Source organism: Silurus aristotelis (assembly GCF_946808225.1).
Source record: "Silurus aristotelis genome assembly, chromosome: 9".
Lineage (NCBI taxonomy): Eukaryota > Metazoa > Chordata > Actinopteri > Siluriformes > Siluridae > Silurus > Silurus aristotelis.
The window spans coordinates 15,160,570-15,187,869 of NC_139582.1; the positions used below are offsets into that span (position 1 = coordinate 15,160,570).

The window sequence follows — 27,300 nt, forward strand, 5'->3', positions numbered from 1 at the left end:
CATACAGTTGAGCAGCGATGCGGTTAAAGGCTTTGTTTATTGGCCCAGGAGTAGCAGCTTGATGTGGCTTGGATTTGAACTTCGAAGCCAAAGCACAATGTTCTCATCATTAATCTGCCCCTTTGCCCATCAGTGGTGGTGCAGGAGCGGATGTATAGATGAGGAGGAGTGGTGCGCTGATACACTGTTCAATACGGTAGGGTTTCATTGTGGCCGGAAGTCCGCTGCAGTTGACCGCAGCATGGTGGCGGTTCAGTGTTGTGTGAAGTCACTTCCTCTAAAAGGCTCGACATAAGCGCAGCTAAAGTCCGTTCTGGTGATTAAAAGCAGCTTCCTGTACTGCTGTGACTACTACACTTTCATCTTATATGTGAGGCTGGATGTTAGCAAACAGAGCTTAGCTTGTGTTCAGGCTTTTTTCCGTAAACAACAGGTGAGATGCAGTTGTGCACGAGCTCCTGTTCCATCCACGCTGCATTCTTCATGCACTGTTTATGTTCACATTTTCTAACACTAACATCAGGAAACATGTTTGAACGACAGGGTTGTTTATTATTCTTCTCGGTATTACTTTTAAACACTGGAACATGTGATTGTTGCAGGAGGATGGCGGAGCAGGAGGGTGATGTTCCTGATGTCAGAGAAGAGCTGGACAGTTCTGAAGATGAAGAAGAGGGTGATGAAGAGCGAGATTTTAGGTGGCAGGAGCAGAGAGAGGTGGACTGGTTTGGGGATGAGGAGGCTGATTTAGAGCCCGTCTCCGACATGCCAGCAGAACGCAGTGGTCACGTCACAGTGGTGGACAGTAACTGTATGTATGTTTGGGGAGGTTATAAGGTGAGCAGGAAATAGATCTGCTACATTAATTTAAAGGTTCTGACCATTTCTAAAATAAAGATAAACCTTTTTTTTTCCTTTTTTTTTTAATTAATCAGAGAGCTGATGCACATTGGCTTGGTGATTTGTACTTACCACGCAATGAAATCTGGATATACAACATGGAAACTGAAAGATGGTACATCAGTGAACAAATAGAATTTGGAGCTCAGATTTACACATGCAGAAATGAAATTACAGTTGATCTTACATATATTTCCAGGACAAGGAAGCTGTCAGAAGGAGATCTGCCCAACCCCATGTCTGGCAGCTGTGGTACATGTGTGGATGGCATCCTGTATCTCTTTGGAGGCCACTGTGCAAGAGGAGATACTAATTCAGTAAGATTGTTTCCCCAGAGACAGCAGCCTGTCCCACACTTCTGGAAGATTTTCACCACACAAACCTTTTCAGTACTTTGGCACACAGTCAGAACACTAAATCTACAGTGGGTACGGAAAGTATTCAGACCCCCTTAAATTTTCACTCTGTTATATTGCAGCCATTAGCTAAAAATCATTTCAACTCATTTATTTTCCTCATTAATGTACACACAGCTCCTCATACTGACAGAAAAACACAGACTTGTTGACATTGTTGCAGCTTTATTAAAAAAAGTAAGTGAAATATCACATTGTTCTAAGTATTCAGACTCTTTGCTCAGTATTTAGTAGAAGCTCCTTTTGATCTAATACAGACAGGAGTCTTTTTGGGAAAGATGCAAGTTTTTCACACCTGGATTTGGGGATCCCATGCCATTCCTCCTTGCAGATCCTCTCCAGTTCTGTCAGGTTGGATAGTAAACGTTGGTGGACAGCCATTTTTAGGTCTCTCCAGGGATGCTCAATTGGGTTTAAGTCAGGGCTCTGGCAAGGAGGTCCAGAGCACTCTGGAGAAGGTTTTTGTCCCTGTACTTGGCCGTATTCATCTTTCCCTCGATTGCAACCAGTCGTCCTGTCCCTGCAGCTGAAAAACACCCCCACAGCATGATGCTGCCACCACTATGCTTCACTGTTGGGACTGTATTGGACAGGTGATGAGCAGTGCCTGGTTTTCTGCAGTGATGGTTGACTTTCTACAACTTTCTACCATCTCCTGACTGCATCTCTGGAGCTCAGCCACAGTGATCTTTGGGTTTTTCTTTACTTCTCTCACCAAGGCTCTTCTCCCCCGATAGCTCAGTTTGGCCAGACGGCCAGCTCTAGGAATGGTTCTGGTCGTTCCAAACATCGTTCATTTAAGGATTATGGAGGCCACTGTGCTTTTAGGAACCTTAAGTGCAGCAGAAATCTTTTTGTAACCGTGGCCAGATCTGTGCCTTGCCACAATTCTGTCTCTGAGCTCTTCAGGCAGTTCCTTTGACCTCATGATTCTCATTTGCTCTGACATGCATTGTGATCTGGAAGGTCTTATATAGACAGATATGTGTGGCTTTCCTAATCAAGTCCAATCAGTATAATCAAACACAGCTGGACTCAAATGAAGGTGTAGAACCATCTCAAGGATGATCAGAAGAAATGGAGAGCACCTGAGTTAAATATATGAGTGTCACAGCAAAGGGTCTGAATACTTAGGACCATGTGATATTTCAGTTTTTCTTTTTTTAAAATGTGCAAAAATGTCAATAATTCTGTGTTTTTCTGTCAGTATGAGGAGCCGTGTGTACATTCATGAGGAAGAGAAATTAACTTCAATAATTTTAGCAAATGGCTGCAATATAACAGTGAAATTAAGTGGGTCTGAATACTTTCTGTACCCACTGTCTATAAAGCTTATATTTGTACATTCCAAATCAGCAGAGAACATAATTTTAATGATTTATAGAATTGTAGAAAGGAAAGACAGTTTTTTTTTTTTTGTTTTTTTTGTTTACAAAAAAAATTTCCTTTCAGGTTTATCATCTGCCTCTGAGGGCTTCTCATTTCCACTGGGAGAGGATGAAGGACCTTAAGGGTTTGGCTCCCACATGTAAAGACAAACTAGGCTGTTGGGTGTACATGGACAGGTTAGTTTTTATCATGGTTTAGCAGGTTAAGGAGCACATGATCATGAATTTGTTGAAGCACTACAACTTTAATAATGACGGCCTCTGATTTACACTAAAGGTTACAATCCTGCAATCCAGACTTTTTACATGAAATGAATAAACAGTGCACCTAAAAAACGTTTCTCCCATGAATCATGTACAAATTTGCACCATCAGCACAAAATCCAAAAAACTTTTGCTTCCAGTCATCTGAACCAAATGATGGAATTGAGCATGTGACGGCTTTGTGACTGAGACCAGATGATTTACTGGTAACCCAGATTATAAATACAGACAGTAAAAAAATTTTATTAAAGAAGATTCAGTTGAACCATCAATCATAATGGAGATGCAGTTTTTTTTTTACTGTAAAATGAAATTCCTCTGTTGCTATATAATATGCTGTATTCGTTTTTACAGCGCGCTCACGTCTCTCTGTGCTCTCATTGTTTTTAGCTTGAGTTTGAAACCCCTGTGTGGTTTACTGTGTGAGTGCGCTGGGAGAGTTTCACATTTAAAATTGCGCAACTCCGATACAAAGAATGTTTTGCAGGATAATGAAGTTTTTCTACTGCAGACCGAGAACATCTTCTCATGACCACAACATTCTATAAGGCAGTGTCCTTTTTCAACAGAATAATGTTGCACTGCACAAATTGTTGATTAATTCTTTGAGGAACATCACAAACAGTTCAAGTTGTTGCGTTGGACTTCAAATTCCCTCAAATGTAATCAAATGAAGCATCTGTGGGAGAATCCTGAAGTGCTGGGCAACAAGTCTGATCTCTGGAGGCCATAGAGAGCAATTTAGTGAACATTTAAAGAAACTGCTGCTAAAATCTCTGCTCAAACCACAACCTGTTTGTTTACTACAGATTTAAGCAAAAATCCCAGTCTGTATAAAATGTAATCAGTTGGTTCCTTGTAATCGCAGGATTGTGTATTTTGGAGGCTACGGCTGTGAGGAAGAAGCAGATCATCAGGGAATGTTTGTACTGGATGGAAATTCATTGATGGTAGGCAGCCAAAAAAAAAAAAAAAGAAAAAAGAAAGAGAAAAGAAAAGAATAGTGCAGTGATATAAATGTGATGCTTTTCAGGGGAACCAGCAAAGACGAGGCTGGAACAACCACATTCACATTCTCAACCTGGAAACATCAACCTGGAGTCAACCCATTACTACGGTAGTAAACATTTCTCTCTATCTGGTTGATGTTATATAGTATGGCCAAAAGTTTATAGACACCTGAGCATAAAGTTGGTATTTGCTGCTTTTTGAACATCCCATTTTAAATTTAGTTGGAAATGTTTTCCATCATCTTGATATGAGAGGCTGAATTTTACAAGGATGAGAACATTGATTTTCTTGTCTCATTTTTAAGGATTATAAATCACAATTTGACTTTGTGTGTGTGTGTGTGTGTGTGCTACACAGGGAAATGCTCCCACACCACGTGCAGCCCACGCTTGTGCGACTATTGGAAACAGAGGTTATGTTTTTGGAGGCCGATATATGGTGGGTATCTAAAAACTAAAATCAATGAAAAGAATTCTATTCTATGTATTTTTGCACTAATAAGAATCATATGTTCCTCAACAGGGTCATAGGCTAAATGATCTGTACTATATTAATATGGACACCTGGGAATGGACTGAAATGTGAGAGCACAAATGAAGAAATAAATTCCATGTACTTCTTTACTGCAGCACACACGTGGTCGTGAAGTTTTGTGAGCCAAATTCAGTGTGCGCTTATTTTAGGTCGATGCCTGAGTGCAGTCCGATTGGCCGCTCGTGGCACACTTTCATACCCATTTCATCAGACCACATCTTCCTGTTTGGTGGCTTTACTACTAATCAGGAAACACTCAGTGAGTATTATACAACTCTGAAAAACCACTATAGGACCAAAAGTTTATGGACACCTGAATATAAGATTGCTATGTGCTTTTGGAAAGTCCCATTTTACATGTATTCCCATGAGCTGTTATCATGAGCTCCACTAGTCTGGGAAGATGTTCCACTAAATGTTGGAGTGTGTTTGTGGAAATTCATTCACACTTATCCCAAAGGTGATCAGTAGTGTTGGAGCTCTATAGCAGGAGATTTTCCACTCCAACCCATGGGAAGGCAAATCTTCATGAGCTGCCTGTGTGCAGACATCCTATACAGTTGTTATACATGTTTCTCTAACTGTGTGATGATAGCTTGGGAAGAATCACATATGGCTGTAGATTCAGGTGTCCCAATACTTTTGTCCATCATACAGTGAATCAGGGAAATGATGTGTGAATTAGTGGATAATTTAAGAACTTGTCTCCTGCAGGTGATGCCTGGATATACTGCGTGTCTACAAACCAGTGGAAAACGTTTAAACACCAGCACAAAAAAAGTCCCAGGTGTGAGTCGAATGTATTTAATAGAATAAATTGATATGAATTTAATTTAAAATCATACAAGCAGTGTTTATGTTGCTTTCCTATAACATGTATGTGTTTGTGTCTCGTGGAAGACTTTGGCACACAGCATGCACAGGTCCAGATGGAAACGTGTTTGTATTTGGAGGCTGCGCTAATAATCTTCTCTCATATCAGCAAGCAGTGAGTATAAAGATCTTCTTCTCTCCAATAACCGTTCAATAATCATCAGTGTTTTTCTTCAGTTAATACGTTTATGGCATACAAGATTAGCGTTTTTTTTATTTATATAACTGAGTAAACTTTATTTGCTGTGGGATAATGCTAATATTAGGACTGAAGTAGAGTAATGACACTGTATTTTATCACGCTCATGTTAAAATAAAATCTGTGAAATTCTTCAGATTTTTCAGCTACATGGTCTCCTACACTGTTACTCCTTTCTGTTCAGGTTCTTTTATTTGTACAGAACTTTTAACCTTGGACATTTTCCCAAAGCAGCTTTACAGAAATAGATTTTAAATATATGTTTTAGCATCATAAATTACTCTCGAAGTTTATCCCTAATGAGTGAGCCAAAGGCAGACATGGAATCCGCATCCTCAACACTGACTGCTCATTAATTTGAGTTTCATCACTGTTGAGAGAATCAACTGTTCACTGATGGAGACTCGAGTGTAAAGCTGTTGTAGCAGACCTTACACCGATCAGGCATAACATGATGGGCGTGGGCACCATGACTGCTCTGTGGCTACGCCGCCCCATACACCACAAACTGCCATGAACTGTGTAATCAGACACCTTTCTATCAGAATCAGCCTCAACTTCTTCAGAAATGTGAGCTACAGTAACTATTCCGTCAGATCAGAACACACGGGCCGGCTTTCCCTCCCCACACACATCAGAAAACCTCAGCCGCCCATGAACAAGTCACCGGTTCACCACTGTCATAAATGTTCTTCCTCAGTAGATGTAAACAGAACTGCTGTGCTACAACCTTTTCTAGAATCTTGGAGATAAAGAGGAGGTTTGATATTGGACTGTAGTTGGACAGCTGACAGGGTGAAGGTCAGGTTTCTTAATAAAGGGGTTGATAACTGCAGTTAATAAGTGTTAATGGGGAACTGATTCTTTTTTAGCACAGTTTTGATTGGAAGAAACATGTAGGTGAAGAATCAAATACACACACTGATGATTTTGATGCAGAAATAACACAAATTCTCTCTTAAAAAGGAGTAGAATGTTGTAGTTTGTGATCAGGTATAATTATACTGTTATCTACAGGGTTATTTAGAACATTATTATTGTGGATTGTGCGTTCATTCCAGTCTTTAATCTGACTTTCAGACTTCATTAGCTACAAATGGCTGATCTACATCTGCATCATTTTATCCTCAAAATTCTCTAAAAGATTCTAACAAAAGAAAAGTTGAACATGTTTGCACATTGTTTTTTTCTATTTCCCACATGGACTCAACCATAACACTGTTTCTGTTTCCTCAACAGTTCCACAGCAATAATGTTCTCATTTTCACAGTTCAGCCAAAGTCGCTGCTCAGGTGAGTTTTTATTACCACGTTACAGAACACAGTCGTATTATAACTCATTGTCCAGAGACGACGTTTATGTGTCTGTATTTGTGTAGATGCTGCACAGAGGTTGTTCTGCAGAAAAAACATCAGCTTGAGAGCATGTTTGATTGCTTGCCCAGGCATCTTCTACACAGCCTTCAACAGAGACGTGGTTCAACCAACACTGAAGGGTCCTAAACTCTCTGTGTGTGTGTGTGTGAGTGTGTGTGTGTGTGTGTGTGTGTGCGCATTGAGAAAAAGCTGCAGTTGCTGTATGGAGGCATCAGACTTTGAGTTTAGTTTAAATCACAGTTTCACCATGCTGCCCTGACTGGGCTCTTGAGCAAGGCCCCTGACCCTCACGTGTATAAATTAGAACTGTCTCTAGACTCTCTGGATTCTGCCAAAATGCCATAAATGCAAAATGTAAGCTGGTATGGTTTAGATGCTGCTAAATAGTGAGCTGTGATCTCCAGTTCCTCTGCTGATTTGTGTTCACTGTAAACTGTTTCCTTCATATTAACCACTTAAATCCTTATGTTTTTGCTTTAAATACCAGGGATGTGTATCACTAACTCACTTATCATCCTTTATTACCATCCATTAAAAACCTGCATGTAACATTTCCAGCCTGCTGATCATCACTCGTGCTTTTAACATCCTGAATACATAATATAAGGACAAATGTTTGTGGAGACCTGACCAGAAGGTTGGTAGTTGGAAAAGTCAGGTGTTCCACCACACTAGTGTAACTGAGTTCACTGTTATTCAACAAAATCTTAAAGAAGTTCTTCATTTAATGTTCTCTCTATCTATCTCTCTAAAATCCATGGTCTGGACTGATTTGTAGCAGAATCACTTAAAACTCATTTAAACGAATAGAAAGACCCGTATTTCCCCCTCGGCGATACACAACTATAAAGGTGTGGAATTATTGTCTTTTATTTGTGTGTTAATTAACTGTAATTTAACATTTATGATACAACATCCAAGCTCCTTTAAGACGAGCACATACAGGACGTGGACCGGCTGAGGGTTTTCTTGATCAGATCAATATGGTCTCCACCTGAACCAGTATTACAGACATTTACTTCTTTTTTGCTGCCAGAAGGTTCGGAGCAGATACTTTCACTTTGCCAGGCATGTTGCGTGACAGATCCGTGTCCTGTATAAATAAAGTATTTTTATTTCATTAATATTAATTTTACACCCAATGTTGATCAGATGTGAGTAAATGTAGGAGAGTCAAACCTTCACACTGCGGAACAGGTCTTTCTCTCGGGCACTGGTTTCTTTCGCATGCATGAAGCTGAACACAGCAGTTCGAGCAGCTGGCAGAGTTCAATGGTCATAATTTACATATCAAAAGAAATACTGACAACAACAACAAAAACAAGAAAACAGTACAAATAATAATTTTTAATACCTTTTCCTTTCTTCTGTGTCCCAGGAGTCAGTTTAACTTTATGCCTGAGGGAAAAAAGAGGCTCATGATATAATAATATGCAGATAGTAATTATTGATCTATTTATAGGATCTGACAAAGAGAGTAGATCTGGAAGAGGTTCAGTGAAGCAGTGATCCTGCTCTCAGTGTGATATTTACACACACAGTATTGTTCACAGTAGGTGTAGGTTGTGTACAGGTGTGTGAACTCTGCACTGAAATACACTATAAAGACAAACGTTTTGGGACACCTGACTTTTCCTCTGCAGATGTTTAACAAACTGTTGCAGAAAGTTGGAGACACACAATTGTGTCGGATGTCCATGGATGCTGTAGGATGAACTTTTGCCTTCACTTGAACTTAGAGACACAAACCAGTTCCGGCATGATGATCCCCCTGTGCACAAAGCCAGCTCCATGAAGATCTGCTTTCCATGTGTTGGATTGGAAGATCTCCTGCCATATAGCTCCAACACTACTGACCACCTTTGGGACGAGTGTGAACGCTGACTGCACCCCAGGAACCTCACCCACATCACTACCTGACTTCACTAACACACTTGTAGATGCAGGACTCTACACAAACACACTCCAACATCTAGTGGAACATCTTCCCAGAAGAGTGGAGCTCATTATAACAGCACATGGAAAATAAATGTAGAATAAGATGTTAAAAAAAAAAAGAAAAGCTAATAGCACTTTTATGCTCAGGTGTCCACAAACATTTGGCCCTATAGTGTGTATTGTAATAAAGGATAGATATGTACTTGTAACTGGAGAGAGCTGTGTAAGGTGCACACACAGGTACTGCAAAGAGTAGAACATCGTCTGGATGTGGCTGACCAGTGAGACTGTCAAGAAAATCTTCATGTTCCTAAAGAAAAAATTAAATAATAAACGAGCACAATAAAGAATTTATACCCCCAGAGTTCACTAAACGCACGGCAGACGCACGGCAGACACTCGGCAGACGCACGGCAGACGGACAGCAGACGCACGGCAGTATTTTGTCAGTTCTTGATATTTTAGTTACTGCATTCAAGATTCATGGTATTAAGACTGTAAAAGAAAGAAAGTACACACGCCAAAACATGTTCCATGGGTTTGTTTCGATAAATAAACAGCATTTAGAAAAATGTCAGATTTGCTCCTGTGCACCTCAAAAGAATTACATCTGATGTTAAAATCAACTGATTAATTATTATGAATATTATTTTTTTTTTTTTTATTGATTCTTTTCAGACTCATGGTGGATCTGTAGCCCATCACAGACACAAGGCTGGAATACAGTTTGGATGGGAAACCAGTCTATTGGAAAACACACATATTCCAGATGATTTAGCATAGCATTGTTTATCTACTGATATTTCTCTCATGTGGACGCACACACAGAAACTCCACACAGACACTGACCTAAGATCAAACTCAAGTTCAGGTTTCTGGAGCTGTGAAGCAGCAACATTACCCACAGAACCGCTGGAACGTATGAATTATATTTGAATTATACCCATAATATTAAATGATCAGTCTGAGCGAAGATGTGAGAAGATTTCTACCATTTCATTTTTCTTTTCTTAACACAAACTACAATAGTCTTGTTTTAAACTGTTTCGAATTCCTGGATCACAAAACGTGTAGAAATTAAGAACTCGTGAAATAGTCGAGGAGTAAAATGCACACTGCAGTTTTACTTTTAAATGTGAACAAACTTTATGTACTTCATGGTCAAGTTCGATGGATAACCGCAGGTTTTTGTTTACCTCTGCTCCAGGATTCTCCTGATCCAAATCATCACCATCCTGTAGAAAAGAAACGCTTCATCATCGTTGTCTAAGATAAAACTTAACAAAAAGCTTGTAACCAACAACAATACAAACAGTCTCACAAACGTCCTGGAGAAATTCACGTGATTTACACGTGATTTTGCATCTTTCTATCATTAAACCTTTCCAACGTCAGCTTCACAGCATTTTAATCTCCTGGTATGGTGTGAAGGACAATACTTCTGGCACAGTAAATCAGCTGCTCTTACCTTGTCGTCCTGTTCTGTGCTCTGCTGTCCAGCTTGGCTGTGATCAGCCCCTGGATCCTCATCTTTCTTCACCACAGCTGCTGGAACTCTGGGTTTTTGAGCAGGTTTCTGAGATGCTCGCTTCACTGGCTCCTCTTTTCCCTTTTTTCCTTTCTTGCCCTTCTCTTCTTTATTAGAGCCTGCAGACTGCACATAAAAACTCTATATTTCAGAATCAGAATCAGGTTTATTGGCCAAGCGTGTTGACACACAAGGAATTTGGTTCCAGCTGTTAGTGACTCTCAAAAGGTACAGACATAAATAAAACTATACATGACAAAAACAGACAACACAAGACAAAACAGTGTGAGACAGTATAGACAGCGTGAGACAGAATAGAAAGCGTGAGACAGAATAGACAGCGTGAGACAGTATAGACAGCGTGGGACAGCGTGAGATGGTACAGACAGCGTGAGACAGTACAGACAGCGTAGGACAGCGTGAGACAGTATAGACATCATGAGACAGTATAGACAGCGTAAGACAGTATAGACAGCGTAAGACAGCATGAGACAGTACAGACAGCGTGGGACAGCGTGAGACAGTATAGACAGTATAGACAGCGTGAGACAGTATAGACAGCGTGGGACAGTATAGACAGCGTGGGACAGTATAGACAGCGTGAGACAGCGTGAGACAGTACAGACAGCGTGAGACAGTACAGACAGCGTGAGACAGTATAGACAGCGTGAGACAGCGTGAGACAGTACAGACAGCGTGAGACAGCGTGGGACAGTATAGACAGGGTGGGACAGTATAGACAGTGTGAGACAGCGTGAGACAGTATAGACAGCGTGGGACAGTATAGACAGCGTGGGACAGTACAGACAGTATAGACAGCGTGGGACAGTACAGACAGTGTGAGACAGTATAGACAGCATGAGACAGTATAGACAGCGTAAGACAGTGGGAGACAGCGTAAGACAGTATAGACAGCGTGAGACAGTATAAACAGCGTGAGACAGTACAGACAGCGTGAGACAGTACAGACAGCATGGGACAGTGTGAGACAGTGTGGGACAGTATAGACAGCGTGAGACAGTATAGACAGCGTGAGACAGCATGAGACAGTACAGACAGCGTGGGACAGTACAGACAGCATGAGACAGTATAGACAGCGTAAGACAGTATAGACAGCGGGAGACAGCGTGGGACAGTATAGACAGCGTGGGACAGTGTGGGACAGTATAGACAGCGTGAGACAGTATAGACAGCGTGAGACAGTACAGACAGCGTGAGACAGTACAGACAGCGTGGGACAGTGTGAGACAGTGTGGGACAGTATAGACAGTGTGGGACAGTATAGACAGCGTGAGACAGTACAGACAGCGTGGGACAGTACAGACAGCGTGGGACAGTGTGGGACAGTATAGACAGTGGGAGACAGCGTGGGACAGTATAGACAGCGTGAGACAGTACAGACAGCGTGAGACAGTGTGGGACAGTATAGACAGCGTGAGACAGTATAGACAGTGTGCGACAGTATAGACAGTGTGGGACAGTATAGACAGTGTGGGACAGCGTGAGACAGTATAGACAGTATAGACAGTGTGGGACAGTATAGACAGTATAGACAGTATAGACAGTGTGGGACAGTATAGACAGCGTGAGACAGTATAGACAGTGTGGGACAGTATAGACAGCATGAGACAGTATAGACAGCATGAGACAGTATAGACAGTGGGAGACATCGTGGGACAGTATAGACAGCGTGGGACAGTATAGACAGCGTGGGACAGTATAGACAGTGTGGGACAGTATAGACAGCGGGAGACAGTATAGACAGCGGGAGACAGCGTGAGACAGTATAGACAGCGTGGGACAGTATAGACAGCGTGGGACAGTATAGACAGCGTGAGACAGTATAGACAGTGTGAGACAGCGTGGGACAGTATAGACAGCGTGAGACAGTACAGACAGCGTGAGACAGTACAGACAGCGTGAGACAGTGTGGGACAGTATAGACAGCGTGAGACAGTATAGACAGTGTGGGACAGTATAGACAGTGTGAGACAGCGTAAGACAGTATAGACAGTGTGAGACAGCGTGAGACAGTATGAGACAGTATAGACAGCGTGGGACAGTATAGACAGCGTGAGACAGTATAGACAGCGTGAGACAGTATAGACAGTGTGGGTAATAAATAGGGCTAAGGATCAGTAATGTACATAAAGTGTGGGAGTGCAAATGAGACCCAAACCAAATTCACTAATGGAGGGGAAAAAAACACTACTAACCCCAAGTAGCTTCATCATAATCTCTCTGTCCTCCTCATCCTGGTCTTTGTATTTGTCCTTGATTTTCTTCAGCTTGTTCTAAATGGAAACAAACAATACAAAACCACATTAATGTCTTTTGTAGCCCTGATATTTATTATATTTTATTGGCCTTTTCCCCAGATAGAAGATTAAAAAGTTCTTCTGTCATTCTGTGAAATTTCCAATCAAGTTTTTGCTGCATGTCTCAGATTTTGTTCATACATTTTTTATTTGTTGCTTCCAAACTAAACTTGTCTGATCTCACAGAATCAGTTCATGTAAGTTCCTATTGATGAATATTTAGATGTGATGCAGTGTGACCTTCTGTCCTCTCTTCAGAGGCTGAGCAGCTCCTCCACTCTTAAAACTCTGGCTGGTTGCAGAAATACTTTGGATCTCCTCTTTTTTCATCTCAGGTTCTTCCAGATGTTCAATGCTCCCCTGTTTTTGCTTCTTCTTCATATCCCTGTAGACACACTAATTGAGCTTCTGGATATTTTGACACGTTACATTATAAGATATGATTTGATCTATATTGAGGTTTTTACCTTCTCTGCTTTGCAGTCATGTACTTTCTGCTGTGTGCTGCAGTGACGTCCTGTTGGAAGGAGAAATCACTTATGAAGATATTGATGCATCTTTAGATTTTAATTAATTTCAGTATAATTAATCTATCAACTGGTTTATATTACAGAAGAATTAAGCTGCTTTAAAATATACCTGTGATGAAACATCTTGTTTGAAACCAGCGTTGGTGATTCCCCTACAATGCAAAAATAAAGCTTTATATATTTATATTTAAGATGTTGAGATGTTTGTTTTGAGTGATGATGATGGACAGGATTAGAAATGAGTTTATTAGAGGGACAGCGCATGTAGGATGTTTTGGAGACAAGGTGAGGGAGGAGAGATTGAGATGGTTTGGACATGTGCAGAGGAGGGACATGGGGTATATCAATAGGAGAATGCTGAGGATGGAGACACCAGGAAGGAGGAAAAGAGGAAGAACAAGGAGGAGGTTTATGGATGTGGTGAGGGAAGACATGCAGGTAGTTGGTGTGAAAGAGGCAGAAAGAGAGGACAGGGGGGTATGGAGACTGATGACCCCCTGTGGCGCCCCCTAATGGGAGAAGCCAAAAGAAGAAGATCATATCTGGGATTTAAAAAGACAATTATAAAAGCAAACACTGACCAATGCCCAAACTACATCAAGTAGGTATTAAAAGTGGAGTATCTACAAACACGTGAGTAATTAAAGGAGAAACAGTAATTAAGTAAGACAGTAGACGAACATGTGCTGCTTTAGACCAGACATTTATTATGCTTAAGTGTCTGTATTAAAAAGATGACACACTGCACCGTCCCAGGACACACTGCACCGTCCCAGGACACACTGCACCGTCCCGGGACACACTGCACCGTCCCGGGACACACTGCACCGTCCCGGGACACACTGCACCGTCCCGGGACACATGTCCAGTTCGTAAGTGATTTTATTTAGAACATGAAAACATTTTACAAATGAAAAAATGTATATGTTAAAAGGTTACTGTTCAGTTTTACCTGCTAGACTGAAGGTGTGTGAGCAGGATTTTGGTATCTGGAAAACTGAGGTCGGTACTCTCCTCCTCACTCTTGGTCTCTTCATCAATCCCTTTTTCTCTTTTCTGTTCATTAACCTCCTCCTGCTCCTCTTCCTCCTCCTCTTCTTCTTCTTGATTTGGTGTCTCAATCTGGATTTCTCCTGACTGCTCCTCAGTAGCTTCGATGTTCTCTTCTGCTTGCACACTTTGTGGAATATCTTTATCTTGTGCTTCTTCTATATTATCTTCCTCTGATGTGTTTTCACCCCCGGCTTCTCCTTCATTTGCACTGTCGTCTCCTGGGAAGAAGAAAGTATGTAACGGCTTTATATATATATATATATATATATATATATATATATATATATATATATATATATAAAAATTATATATATATATATATATATATATATATATATATTCCTTTAATTAGCTTCAAACCAGTCAAACTATCAAAAGTCTCACTCAAAATAAGAATTAGTGATTATATAAATAAAATAAACTTTTTGGTAGTGTTAATTGTCTAAATAATTCTGTAAATTATACATCGTGTGAAAATAAACATAAAATATATCAAGCAACACATACAAATGTTATAGATTACATTTAATTTACATAATAAAATAATAGAAATACCCAGCAGCTCCTCTCCCTCTTCTAAAAGCTCTGCCGTACTGGAGCTCATTTCTTCCACGTCCTCCTCCAGAGTTTTAACCTTCCTCTCCCCCCGGTGTCTAAACACACTCTGCTCATCCACCTACAGGCACAAACACGACCTCATACAGCACATTTACTGCAAAATATTTCATCTTTTCTGAAATATCAACTCCTTATACAGTCACACAATGAGTGCTGAAGGATTGTAGTTCTGGAAACTTTCTGACCCCAAGAAAATCTTCTGCAACTCTCCTGCTGTGATACTTGAAGATATCACAGTCCATTATGGCAGTTAAGATGGATTCAGAACATTTCCAGTTACACTTTAACTCCTTTCTCTTGCCAATGGGGCAATATATAGCCCTATGGGGCACCATATATTCACTTCTTTCAAAAAATTTAATGTGGTTGCAATTGTTTGATGTTCATGAAAGCAGAGTTTATTTATACATTTCTTAAATAAAAGAGAAAAAAGTTCAACATTAAAGACGAAGGTGCTAATATCAGCAAATAGCTCTGTATATAAGGAACATTATACAACAGTTACTTCTGGTCCACTAATTTTATCATTTAAAAAGTATTTAGAATAATTCTACTTCTATGAACAGTTCACTGAAATGATTAGATTCTTATTGGCTGTCAGTCCGCATGCACTGTACATAGCAATTCACCAAACTCTATTCAGTGACTCACAACCATCTTCATCACATGAGCAAAAATAAAGCGTCTATTTGGCTATATTGTACCTGAAATATCACTTAATATTAATGTCTGAATTATTAAAACTATTTCACCCTCAAAAGCATGCAGTTGTACTGAACATCAGCACAGTTTTTGATGAACTGTGTAGAACAGAAACACAGCTGTTCAGTATTGTACTGTTACTTTTATAAAATGTAAGATGTACTTACTTTGAAGAGAAATCCAAAGCCCATAATAAGATACGAAGGGGGTAAGAAATTCTTCTTCCCTAAGAGAAAATGGGACGATAACTACAGTACAGCACAAATACACTGATGGTGGACAATGTTGAGATTCTTTATTCTGTAGCATAGTCCATAAGAAGAGTTTAAAAAAAAACATGCTGAACTATTCATAAAGACGTCACAGGTGTGTGTGTGTGTGTGCGCACGTTTCCATGTAATATGGGCACATACCATGTACATTAACACAAAAGCATCTTACTGACAATACTAAAGGAAATACTAATTGACTGCAGAAAAATCTTCCACAAAAGCGCTGAGTGGACGGAAAAGACATCACCAGTTATAACCCTGGTTATCTGCTCGCTATGACTTTTACCTCTAATCATGAAGCTTCCTGTTGTTAAGTACTCTCCTGTTGGTGCAGTTTTGGACACCTGCAGAATGCACCACAAAAACAATACAATCAGACCAAAGTTCAATAAGTTTCTATACAGTTCTGCATTAGCATTAAAAGCCTGGTGCCCACCTGGTGATGATGAACCCACCAAGCACTGGTGATCACTTTGGCATCCCAAGCAGCACTGTAGCACACAGCCATTGTTCCGGCCTCAGTAAGTGTGCGTGGTGGAACAGGATCACCTTCAAATAAAAACCATTACTCTGAGTAATGTTCTGCTGGAAACCTGAGGACTGGCACTCATGTGGATGCTACTTTTACACAAACTACCTAAACATTTCGCCATATTTTGGTATAATGTTCTAACTGTGGAACGCTGCTTTCCATCAGATATATTAGTAGTGAAGTCTTTGAAAAAGTTCGGTCCACAGAACAATTTCTCAAAAGGTCTGTGGGTCATCATGTGTTAATTTACTAAATGGGTGATGGAACCCTCAGCCTAAACCTCCTGATATTCCCCATGAAGGTCATTCTTGCACACTTCTTCTTTTCTAATGAATGCTGAGCGTAACTGAGGTGAGTGAGGGATGCAGGTCCTAAGATGTTTGTCTGGGCTCATTTATTACTTGGCTGAAAAGAAGTTCTGCTCTCAAGAGGAAAATTCTTGGTCTTCTAATGATTTTCACTTTCTCTCTCATCTCAGAGCTTTCAGTGTGGTTCAGGTGATGTTTAGATTGAACAGGGCTGAAAGTGTGAAGTCTCAAAGAAAATAATCTACAATTAGATTCAGGGAATTGTTTAGAATACAATTTCTTTTTTGGTCTTTTTTGGTCTTGAATAATTTCTCTTCTTCAAGTAATAAGATCAGATTTCACCATTTTATTTTATTTTACTCAAAAGATCTTTGTCTTGTATGAAATTTAGTCTGAATATCAAATGACAAAAAACAGATTCAGAAAGAGGACAAAGACTTTTTACATCACTGCAAATTACTGTGTCGAATTCAACATTAAGCTCAAAGCAACTGCCTCTAAATGAGAAGAAGAAATCCTTGTACCAGATGGATTTTTGATGACAGAGCTTGTGGCTCCATGAAGATCAGCATGGATGTAGATGTCCCCTGAGAAAAGATTTTTTTTTACTGTAAATGGAGGAAAATAAAAAGGGCTACATTATCGAATGTAAATTCTTGTACCTGGTCGCAGGTAACGTTTAACGATCATCTCATTCTGCTGCTGGTCTCGTCCAGCGATGATGAGGTAGTTCTCTGAGCTGATGAACCACAAGAACTTTTCAAACCTAAAGAAAAACAAAGTCAACAGATTTTTGGAATGTGATGTGAAATGTACCTCTAAAGCTCGTAAATACTTTTGGCTCACCAAAAAACTTTTCTTGCTTTTTGAATTGTCGTCACCGTCTGGACCTCCTTCAGGGTTTTCTTGGTTTTTTTCTCAGCAGACTTGAAGGCCTTGAGCAAATTAGCATCCCACAGTTATTCAGATTCCCCCCTCCCCCCAGATCAAATACTTTAATATTTCATTTTCATGTACTGATTATCATCACTTTTTTACCTTCTCTGCTGCCTCTACTGTTTTCTGCTGCTTTTTGGCAGCGTTCCGTTTGTGGTCATAATACCTGAGGGTTATTTATTCATTATTAATATACAGATTTACTGACATCTCATTTTTATCTGATTTATTCCTAAATTGTTTTTATAAGCATTTAGACAAGAAAACCTTCATATAATATTATAACAATTCACTCATAACTAATATAAATCAGGACCAATCGCTCTGATAAACAAATAACCAATCGAGCATTTACACTAATTTACAGCTCAATGATTAAATCTCAATAATATCACCATGACTCTTATTTCATTTATTTCTCTCTTATAGGATCCATCATGTAACTTAGACAACATCAACACAACTAGAGCTCACGATTCGCTAAAGAAAATATATTATAGTTAAAAACAAACAAACAAACAAATCTGAAATCATAATCAAACATGATGAATGTTCCTGTAGTGATATATAATCGTGTTTCTGTTCAGGTTTACTCACTTCTTTGAGTTGGCATAAGCAGATAATCCCAGATCCACATCCACTAGTATGGGTTTATCCTTCTGGATCTTTCCTTTCTGTCCTTTATCTTTATTTTTCTTTCTCTTGGGCTGCTCAGAAGCTTCTTTATTATTTTCTAAACCGTCGTCCTCTTCCTCTGCTTCCTCTGGGCCAATATATGGATTCCTATAAAATGAAGGTTTTTCATTTAAATTCTGAAATTCAAATCAGGAGCATGTTTAATAATTCTGAAAGTTCATCTCTGGCTGAAGAAAAAGAAGAAGATGATGATGATCTCTGGCTGAAGAAGAAGAACAACAACTCTGGCTGAATAATAATAATACGAAGAAGAAGATCTTTGGCTGAATAAGAAGAAGAAGAAAAAGAAGAAGAAGATAAAGAAGAAAGATCTCTGGCTGAATAAAGGACTTCACATGTTAATGTTCAGGGACAGAAGTAACAGGAACATACTTCAGTAGCATAGTGATGTGGTTGGTTTGTAGTTTTAGCTCTTTAATGGCACATGCCACAGGATCTCCTGCTGCTTGAGCTTCTTTAACAATTAGGCTGATCTCCGCCCAGTCCACCTGATTAGCCAGAGCGCTGCAGACCACCTGAATCGCTCGCTCTACAATGGGGAGATTCATTTCCAACAACTCGCCCTTTAAACGGTCCACCTCCTGCAAAACAGTGATACGCATTGCATTTAGTAACGTTTCTGTTCCCTGCAGCAGCAGTAGAATCAGTTTCAGCACTGAATAACTACATATTAATAACAGTATAAACCCCTGAACCTGGAGATCAAAAGCCCTCCTGCAGTATAATGTTCTTTATTCTCTCAAAACCAAAAATCATCCTCCAAGATTTCAAAACTTACAACACAGTAAATCCAAAATAGAATCCACAAACGTATTTTAACAAAAAAGAGCCGTCAAAACATACACTGTCTGGCCAAAAGTGAAAGTAACATAAAATAAAAATCTTCACAAACACACTCCTACATCTAGTGGAACAACATCTTAGAACAGTGGAGTTTATTAGAACAGCAAATGTGGAATGAGATGTTGAAAAGCACAGAGATCTTATGCTCAGGTGTCCACAAACTTCATCCTCTTTTTCCCCACAAACAATAATGTAAATAATGATACACATCTGCAGCCATAAAGAAAACATTACAATAATTCATATCCATGAAGTTCATAATAAATCATATTTCTTTAGTTGACAGACTCATATTTAACTTTATATTGTATCAGATTTGTTTGTTTTTTATTTTTGCTCCGTATATTTCTTCTTATTTGGTCACTTCTAATGACCCGCTTCTCCCTCTGTCTCACATCAGTTCTGAGATGCCTGGGAGAAGGTCAGTCAGTCAGTCTGCCACTGTCCTCAGGCAAAGCTCTTTATCTTCAACTGCCCAGTGGTGTAAACAGGATCAGTGTAAATATATAAGTCACTACAGATAAGGAAGTCTGTCAAAAGTCTCTCGTTTAAAACAAATGTAAATGCAAAGCACCAAATCATCAACGTTACTGTGTGACCTGAGAACATCATCCTGCTCACAGTGTGCAGCCTGCAGAATCACTGCAGCTGTGGAGAGAATATACTGTGAGCAAATAAAGATTACAGTTTTAATACTCCACCTGAGCCTGGTGAAGAGCCTCCAACCTTTGTTCATGATCCTTTCTTACATTCTCCAGCTTTTTCAGGGCTTGTTTCTCCTGCTGAAGTGCTTTCATGTCAATCTTCTGACTCTCCATCTTGGAGAAAAACTCATCGATAGCCTGAGAAATAAAAAAAAGATGAATAATAAATAAACTACAATTATTATCATTATTTAATCGAAATCAGTTATTAAATGAACCACAAACCTTGTCAAAAGACTCAAATTCAACATATGAGCTCTTTAAGTGTTGGGAAAAGAAAAATGGGTGAAATTCTTCGTACCTGTCAAACCAAAGACGGCGTCATGAGGAAATAACCTTCTGCACTTTAAGAGAAAGACTAATAATAGAAAGTAGTAATCTTACGTGAGTAACTCGTCATGGGGTTTGTCTGGAGTCATGCTTGGCTTTTTTTCCGTTTTCTGAATGATGAAACCCTTTTATAGAAAATCAGAGCAACACAATAAACAACTGCAAAGAACTTCGACATTCAAATCCAAATTCAATATCAAATCCAACCTTTCCATCAAAGTTTGCTGCTTTCTCCATGTACGTCTCTGCCATCTGCAAGGCCTCCAGAAGTTTTGGCCCAGCTGTTGGGGGTTCATAATACAGAACACCACAGTTATTAACTTCTCAAATGAAGTAATAAAAGTATTTTATATACACTATATACATTTTAGTTATTGGGAAACACACTACAGGGTAAAAAGTTTGTGGACACCTGACCATAAGATTGCTATGTGCTTACTAACATCTCATTCCACATTTTCTCTATTTGCTGTTATAATGAGCTCCACTCTTCAGGGAAGATTTTGTGGAGGTTTGTGGAGATTCATGCAGCTACAAGGGTGTTAGTGAAGTCAGATAGTGATGTAGGTGAGAAGGTGAGGAGGTTCCTGGGGTGCAATCTATATAGCAGTCTGCTTTATAGTTCTATAGCAGGAGATCTTCCACTCCAACCCATGGAAAGCAGATCTTCATGGAGCTGGCTTTGTGCACAGGAGCATTGTCATGCTGGAACAGGTTTGGATCTTCTAGTTCAAGCATCTGACACAATTGTGTCCAATTTTGTGTAACAGTTTGGAGAGGGCACATCTGTGAGGGAAAGTTGGGTGTCCCAATAGTTTTGGCCAAACAGTGTATAAGGAGAACAAACCTTCTGACATGTTAAAGTGACTGTCCATTTTTAAAAGACCAGGAAGACCGACTTCTATAAGGCAGTGTTCGATCAGAGTGCCTCCATAAGCTGCGTGAAAAAAGTAAAGTCGGTCAAAAAAGTGAAATTTTTAGAAGCAGCGTTGTTGAAAATATGCTGCATAACAGCGACACTTACAGAAGTGTGGATTTAGTATCCTTTTTATTTGCTCTCCACTCTGAGCTTTGGATAAAATATCTGTAAGCCTGCAAAAAAAAAAAGCAAAGATTAAACACAAACATTACACAAAAATCTCTGAAGATTCAGTGGCTAAAATAACACGTGTGTACAGAAAGAATTCAGCCAAAAGCAATAAGAGGTGAAATAAAACCTTCACATTCTTTAGTTTTTGGATTTAATATAATATCAGTGTAGGAGGTGGAGAGCAGAAGGTTAAAACATCTCCATCTTCTTAACTGTTTTCTTTTACTTCACACACGTCCAGAGACGATACATTTCCTGTGTGACGTGAATCCGGTATCTACTTCGTTTTTTTATAGAAATGTTTAAAATAGAAGCTTAGTTATAATAAAAATAACCCAAAATAAGAGCCTGATCTATTTCAGTGCCAGGAGAAGAAATCACACACACTTGGCTGTTCTTAGAAACTGTAACATTGCATTTCTAACTCTAAACTCTCAGTTCTAGTGATTCATAGCCAACATAAATCTGTCTGGAGCTAATTCTAGTGAAGAAGCACTTAGACGCTCTGTTCCAGTTCAGTCTGATTAGAGACCAGACTGTCTCTCACCTCTCCAGGCTGATGAGGGCTTCAGAAGGTCGAGCATTCTCTATGGGGTATCGTTCTCTCACTGCGATTTTCACATCCTCTGCCTCGGCGGTACGGAAGCGCAGCAGGTTCAGTATAGTAAACTCATGATCGGTCAGGATTATGTTCCCCTGCCAATGCAAACCACACACATGAAATGAGACCTTCTTCTGTGAACACACACACCAAGTTTGTGGACACCTGAGGATAAGACTGGTGTGTGCTTTTTGAACATCCTGTTCTACATTTAATCCCATTTACTGTTATAATGAGCTCCACACTTCTGGGAAGATGTTCCACTGATGTTGCACTTCATTCAGCTACATGAGTGTTAGTAAAGTCAGGTACTGGTGTAGGTGAAGAACCACAATTAGCTTGAACAGTGTAGGGTCCCAATACTTTTGACCAACACTTGCATACACACGTTTGTAGAAATGTTTACGAGTGTAACGGAAAACAAAACGCACAGTTCAGAACATACCTCAGTTTTAACTCACGATTCGGTACAATCAGTTAAATTTTAATAAAATTCAATAAATGGAAAAATTTAATTAAATATTTTATATTTGTTAGAATTCAATTTATTTCAGCAGACTTTAAAAAATGTCTTCATTCCTTCCATCCTTCATTTATTCACTCCCTCCACATGTGGAAGTGCCCGGATTTTCTCCTTTTAAAAATTTTTTTTTATTTTATTTACTTTATTCAATTTACACTACAAATAATTATTGTAAAAAAATAGTTTAATTGAATTTGTCATGTTTTCATGCATTATTTAATCGTGTGTTGGTTAAATAAAGAATATAATGATGATGATTGGACACCAGTACCAGCTGATACTCAAGGTTTCAGAATTAATATGGAAAAAAAAAAAATGCTTTCTTTTGCCTTCTCCAAAACTCAGACAGAAATTCACTTACTCTGTCGTACAACTCAACTATAAGGTGGTACGCAGCTTCTCCAGAGCCGAACTGAAGGTCCACAATCCGGTCCACACCGAGCTGTTTTATGTGTACCAGTCTCCTGGACTTCAGGTGTTTTCTGCACTTAAGCAACAATGTAAAAGGAAATACTCAGAAATCATCAAACATCACAACTATTTCACATCAAAGATCACACACCAGAACACAACATACTTTCATAGCAAACCCAGAGGGCATGAGGTTTTTGGGCCACTCGAAGTCTGTGGAGTGAATCCGTATGCCAGACTCGACCAGCAGGACGGCTTTACTGTCCGGCCTGGAGAACAAAAAACACAATTTCAATCATCTCGTATGCAGTTACTTAAATCAGCATTCATATCCTTTTAGAGATACTAAACTTTCTCCTGGCTTCTCCCATTGAAGGCGCCACAGCGATTCATCCGTATTCTTGATCTGCATGTTTGATTTGGCCCATGTTTTTACGCTGGATACCCTTCCTAACGAAACCCTCCCCATTTATCCGGGCTTGGGACCGGCACTGAGAGTGACCTGGCTTGTGCAACACTAATAGCTGGGGTCGGTTCCCTGACCAGGGATCGAACCCGGACCACAGCGGTGAGAGCGCCGCATCCTGAACATTAGACCACCAGGGAACCCCCATTTTTTTTTTTAAAGATAATTGACATAATTCTCTCCACATGCTGAATCTCGTGCTCGCATGCACGCACACGCGCGCACACACACACACACACACACGTGCGCACACGCGCGCACGCGCACGCACGCACACACACACACGCGCGCACACGCGCGCGCGCGCACACACACACACACACACACACACACACACACACACACACACACACACACACACACACACACACACACACACACACACACTGCTCTCTGACTGGAGAGAAATTTGCATGGAATAAAGAAAATGTGATCAGATCATTAATCATCATTATGTTTCCGCACAGAGCCTCAACGTGCATCTGAGGTTGCTTCAGTGGCTCAGGCTTTGGCCCAGCAGTATTTAGTGGCTATAAAATAAAGTCAGATGAATGTGGTAAATAAGCAGGTCCTCTTGTCCTGGAGATGTGCTGGAGATGTTCTGAAGAACACTATACAGTTTTCGACTCTATGTTCCTCAATAGAAGCTCTCAAACACACGCTCAATACAATTCATAAACATCCATGTCTATAGAAACAACCAAACCATGTTTTTTATATGTTGTGTTGTGTGATGGAGCTCTGTGTTGTGTCGTGTGATGGAGCTCTGTGTCGTGTGGTGGAGCTCTGTGTCGTGTTGTGTGATGGAGCTGTGTCGTGTGATGGAGCTCTGTGTCGTGTCGTGGGGTGGAGCTCTGTGTCGTGTCGTGGGGTGGAGCTCTGTGTCGTGTCGTGGGGTGGAGCTCTGTGTCGTGTCGTGGGGTGGAGCTCTGTGTCGTGTCGTGGGGTGGAGCTCTGTGTCGTGTCGTGGGGTGGAGCTCTGTGTCGTGTCGTGGGGTGGAGCTCTGTGTCGTGTCGTGGGGTGGAGCTCTGTGTCGTGTCGTGTGGTGGAGCTCTGTGTCGTGTCGTGTGGTGGAGCTCTGTGTCGTGTCGTGTGGTGGAGCTCTGTGTCGTGTCGTGTGGTGGAGCTCTGTGTCGTGTCGTGTGGTGGAGCTCTGTGTCGTGTCGTGTGGTGGAGCTCTGTGTCGTGTCGTGTGGTGGAGCTCTGTGTCGTGTCGTGTGGTGGAGCTCTGTGTCGTGTCGTGTGGTGGAGCTCTGTGTCGTGTCGTGTGGTGGAGCTCTGTGTCGTGTCGTGTGGTGGAGCTCTGTGTCGTGTCGTGTGGTGGAGCTCTGTGTTGTTTTTATTCCAACAGAGGGCCAAACGTATTTTGTCGTTGTCTGTATTAGATGACGTTGTATCCGTTTTAAGCTGGTGCGAGAAAGCAAAACTATTGCAAAGTCAGTGGAGCAAACCTCTTTGAGAATTGTTTAACGGATAAAGATCCTGCTTTAGTCACAGACAATGTGTCTAATATGGTTATCACTGCCCAATTAACCGGCTTCCTCCATATTAAGTGCTACGCGCACACTCATAATCTGGCCTCACAGCGCGCACTGAAGCTGCCCGCTGTCGCGAAGTTACTCGGATGAGTACGACGTATCACTGGATATTTCCATAGAAGTGCTGCAGGACTTCCTGTTTTGCAGGAAAAACTAAAGTTACTGGAGCTCCCTGTGCACAAACTTATAACAGACGTTTCAACGAGATGCCATAATAGCTCTCACCTGAGGTGAGGAAGAGAGAGAAGTATTTTAGCACCTTGACTGAGTTGAACATTGGAACAGCTTAACGGCACTTTTATTTTATTTTAGAGAGTATCGTTTTTAGTTATTTGTTGCACATTTAAATATTATATTCAAGTTTTTGGTACTTGAAAAGTTTTATGGTTCAATGTTCTTTATGCTCTATGTATGTGCTCCTGAAATAAAGATGTGATGCATTATTTTTTTTAATATAACTCATATACAGTCTTTTAAAGGGTATGATCAAGTATTTGCCATTGTCTAATCTTTATTAAGCAAACAAAAATCACAATTTAAACAATGAATCGCAATAGCTACAGAATCGCAATATGTATTGAATCGGCACAAAAGTATCGGGATAGTATTGAATCGCCAGATTAGTGAATCGTCCCAGCCCTAGTGGTGGAGCTCTAGGGTTCTGGAGGTACGTTGTCTCATGTCACTGTGAGCTGTGTCTGCTATATATAGTTGAAATGAAAATAAAGGTCTCTTGACTCCTGATTTAAACAAACATTTGAGTTTGTTGAGGAAACAGTGCAGTGATGGAGAGGGTTGTGGTTCTTACCTCTGCAGGCGGATGAGGTAGGTCTTACTGTCAATGTCATAGACATTATACACTCGCATGCCCACATACCTGTATTACAGAAACAAAGAGTTTTAGACAAAAACACACTCAAATACAGATCATTATCTGCTACTGGACCAAAATTCTTCTACACACAAACCGCATGTAACTACAGCATTACAGCTTCAGGAGTGTGACACTTATTAACGTGTAATATTAGTGTTAAACACAATGACGTCATCAGTGCTCTCTGTACAGCGTGTTAGAGAATTCCTCCAGGTGAACACGTGTTAGCAGTTAGCTAGCTTTATTAGTGCGCAATGTGTGTGTCAGAGTTTTAATCCTTACTTGTGATTGAGTTCAGAGATCACTGCTCTGATGTCCACGGTATTAAACCTGCTTTTCATCTTCTCACACACTTACACACTCCACAACACACCCGCATCAGTCACCTTTGCGCATGCGCCACCACCTACGCAAGCCTGAATGTTTTTCAAGCGCAAGAGTTCGAATTTTTTTTTTTTTTTTTTTTGACAAACAAGAATTCAACAATAAATAATCACAATACATATACAAAAAATGACAGAGAGACTACAAAACCATAGAAAAGTATAAATTTTTTATTGTAACACATTAAAGGTTTCTTACAACAGATTAAAAAAGAATGTGTTTTTGGGGCCTTTGAATTGACAAGTTCTCCTCGGGGGTGTCCAGTCCTGGAAGCACCAATCACACCACGTCAACACGACACCACGACCAATCACGACACTGATAAGGGAAGTCCCTCCTTCACATCTTCACAACACACCTCTATATACACCTCTGCTGATGGCCCCTGCCACATTCTCCTTCTCTTCCCCGAGAAGATCCGTTTTTTTTTAGGAATCCATCCTCAGCAGATGAGGGTGACCGCTAAACTGTTCACGGGTGAGCCGTGGAGATACGTCTCCAAGCACAGCTGCTTCTTTTTGAGGGAGATATTCACTGTTGAGGTGAATATTTTTCTTCTGCTGTTCTTTTTTCACCTTACGTTAGGTGGGAAAGGAAGGATAATCGCTACAAGAACTGAGTTCAAAAGGCACATTGTGGTGATCGCATTTATCTCCCGGTGTTGCATCTCAGCTGATTCCAGCGTGTGAGGCAGAAATGCGGCTTTTTTTTTGGGACAAACCTTTCTCAAAAAGAGTACCTGTTAAGGGTTTCTCCAGACTGGTGGTGCTCATCTCAACCTGCTTCCTACTCTCACCACTAATCACAATATCATCCGCAAACATCAGAGTTCATGGAGACTCCTGTCTGACCTCGTCCTTCAACCTGTCTATCACCACTGCAAACAGGAAAGGGCTCGGAGCCGATCCTTGATGCAGTCCAACCTCCACCATGAACCAGTCTGTTGTTCCTACTGCACACTTCACTGCTGTCACACTGTCCTCATACATGTCCTGCACCACCCTCACATACTTCTCTGACACACCAGACTTCCTCATACAGTACCACAGCTCCTCTCTCGGCACCCTGTCGTACACTTTCTCCAAATCCACAAAAACACAATGCAACTCCTTCTGACCTTCTCTATACTTCTCCATCAACATT

General features: G+C 40.5%; 2 protein-coding genes and 1 long non-coding RNA gene across 5 annotated transcripts; 1 reads left to right on the top strand and 2 right to left on the bottom strand.

The window, feature by feature from the left end:
• The first annotated feature begins 196 nt into the window (after positions 1-196).
• On the top strand, positions 197-7,513 carry klhdc2 (kelch domain containing 2). 3 transcript variants are annotated; one of them, XM_083550925.1, is made up of 14 exons: positions 197-344; positions 603-837; positions 936-1,015; positions 1,100-1,217; positions 2,769-2,881; positions 3,837-3,918; positions 4,002-4,085; positions 4,337-4,417; positions 4,502-4,560; positions 4,663-4,772; positions 5,228-5,300; positions 5,414-5,501; positions 6,825-6,877; positions 6,964-7,513. In XM_083550925.1, exons 2-14 carry the CDS (start codon positions 607-609, stop codon positions 7,085-7,087), a joined length of 1,296 nt encoding a protein of 431 aa, XP_083407051.1. In that variant the 5' UTR covers positions 197-344; positions 603-606; the 3' UTR covers positions 7,088-7,513. The 3 variants fall into 3 exon arrangements, with proteins under 3 accessions (XP_083407051.1, XP_083407053.1, XP_083407052.1); XM_083550927.1 differs by having other exon boundaries at positions 207-316; XM_083550926.1 differs by having other exon boundaries at positions 209-433.
• Positions 7,514-7,793: 280 nt separating this feature from the next.
• Positions 7,794-26,192, bottom strand: nemf (nuclear export mediator factor). The gene is made up of 32 exons (XM_083550847.1): positions 26,056-26,192; positions 25,708-25,776; positions 23,061-23,163; positions 22,845-22,970; positions 21,907-22,055; positions 21,294-21,361; positions 21,117-21,206; positions 20,477-20,550; positions 20,324-20,394; positions 20,165-20,240; positions 19,937-20,077; positions 18,765-18,973; positions 18,294-18,479; positions 17,799-17,862; positions 17,607-17,695; positions 17,423-17,526; positions 17,285-17,347; positions 16,357-16,469; positions 16,207-16,264; positions 15,816-15,874; positions 14,884-15,004; positions 14,228-14,546; positions 13,385-13,427; positions 13,213-13,262; positions 12,986-13,130; positions 12,644-12,721; positions 10,368-10,553; positions 10,096-10,134; positions 9,103-9,209; positions 8,316-8,359; positions 8,141-8,220; positions 7,794-8,054 (listed from the first exon to the last, which is right to left on the bottom strand). The coding sequence occupies exons 1-32, from the start codon at positions 26,112-26,114 to the stop codon at positions 7,977-7,979; spliced, it is 3,261 nt and encodes a 1,086-aa protein (XP_083406973.1). The 5' UTR covers positions 26,115-26,192; the 3' UTR covers positions 7,794-7,976.
• LOC310731400 lies at positions 19,600-19,928 on the bottom strand. The gene is made up of 2 exons (XR_014535190.1): positions 19,810-19,928; positions 19,600-19,778 (listed from the first exon to the last, which is right to left on the bottom strand). It is a non-coding gene; the product is annotated as an uncharacterized lncRNA (long non-coding RNA).
• Positions 26,193-27,300: the final 1,108 nt, after the last annotated feature.

Coding starts and splice junctions, on each gene's coding strand:
- nemf (XM_083550847.1), bottom strand. CDS start 26,114: ATGAAAAGCAGGTTTAATACCGTGGACATCAGAGCAGTGATCTCTGAA. Junction 20,241..20,323: donor CCCCATGACGAGTTACTCAC/GTAAGATTACTA, acceptor TTGGTTTGACAG/GTACGAAGAATTTCACCCAT. Junction 17,696..17,798: donor CAGTAGAGGCAGCAGAGAAG/GTAAAAAAGTGA, acceptor AATTTGCTCAAG/GCCTTCAAGTCTGCTGAGAA.
- klhdc2 (XM_083550925.1), top strand. CDS start 607: ATGGCGGAGCAGGAGGGTGATGTTCCTGATGTCAGAGAAGAGCTGGAC. Junction 1,016..1,099: donor AACATGGAAACTGAAAGATG/GTACATCAGTGA, acceptor ATATATTTCCAG/GACAAGGAAGCTGTCAGAAG. Junction 6,878..6,963: donor CAGCCAAAGTCGCTGCTCAG/GTGAGTTTTTAT, acceptor GTATTTGTGTAG/ATGCTGCACAGAGGTTGTTC.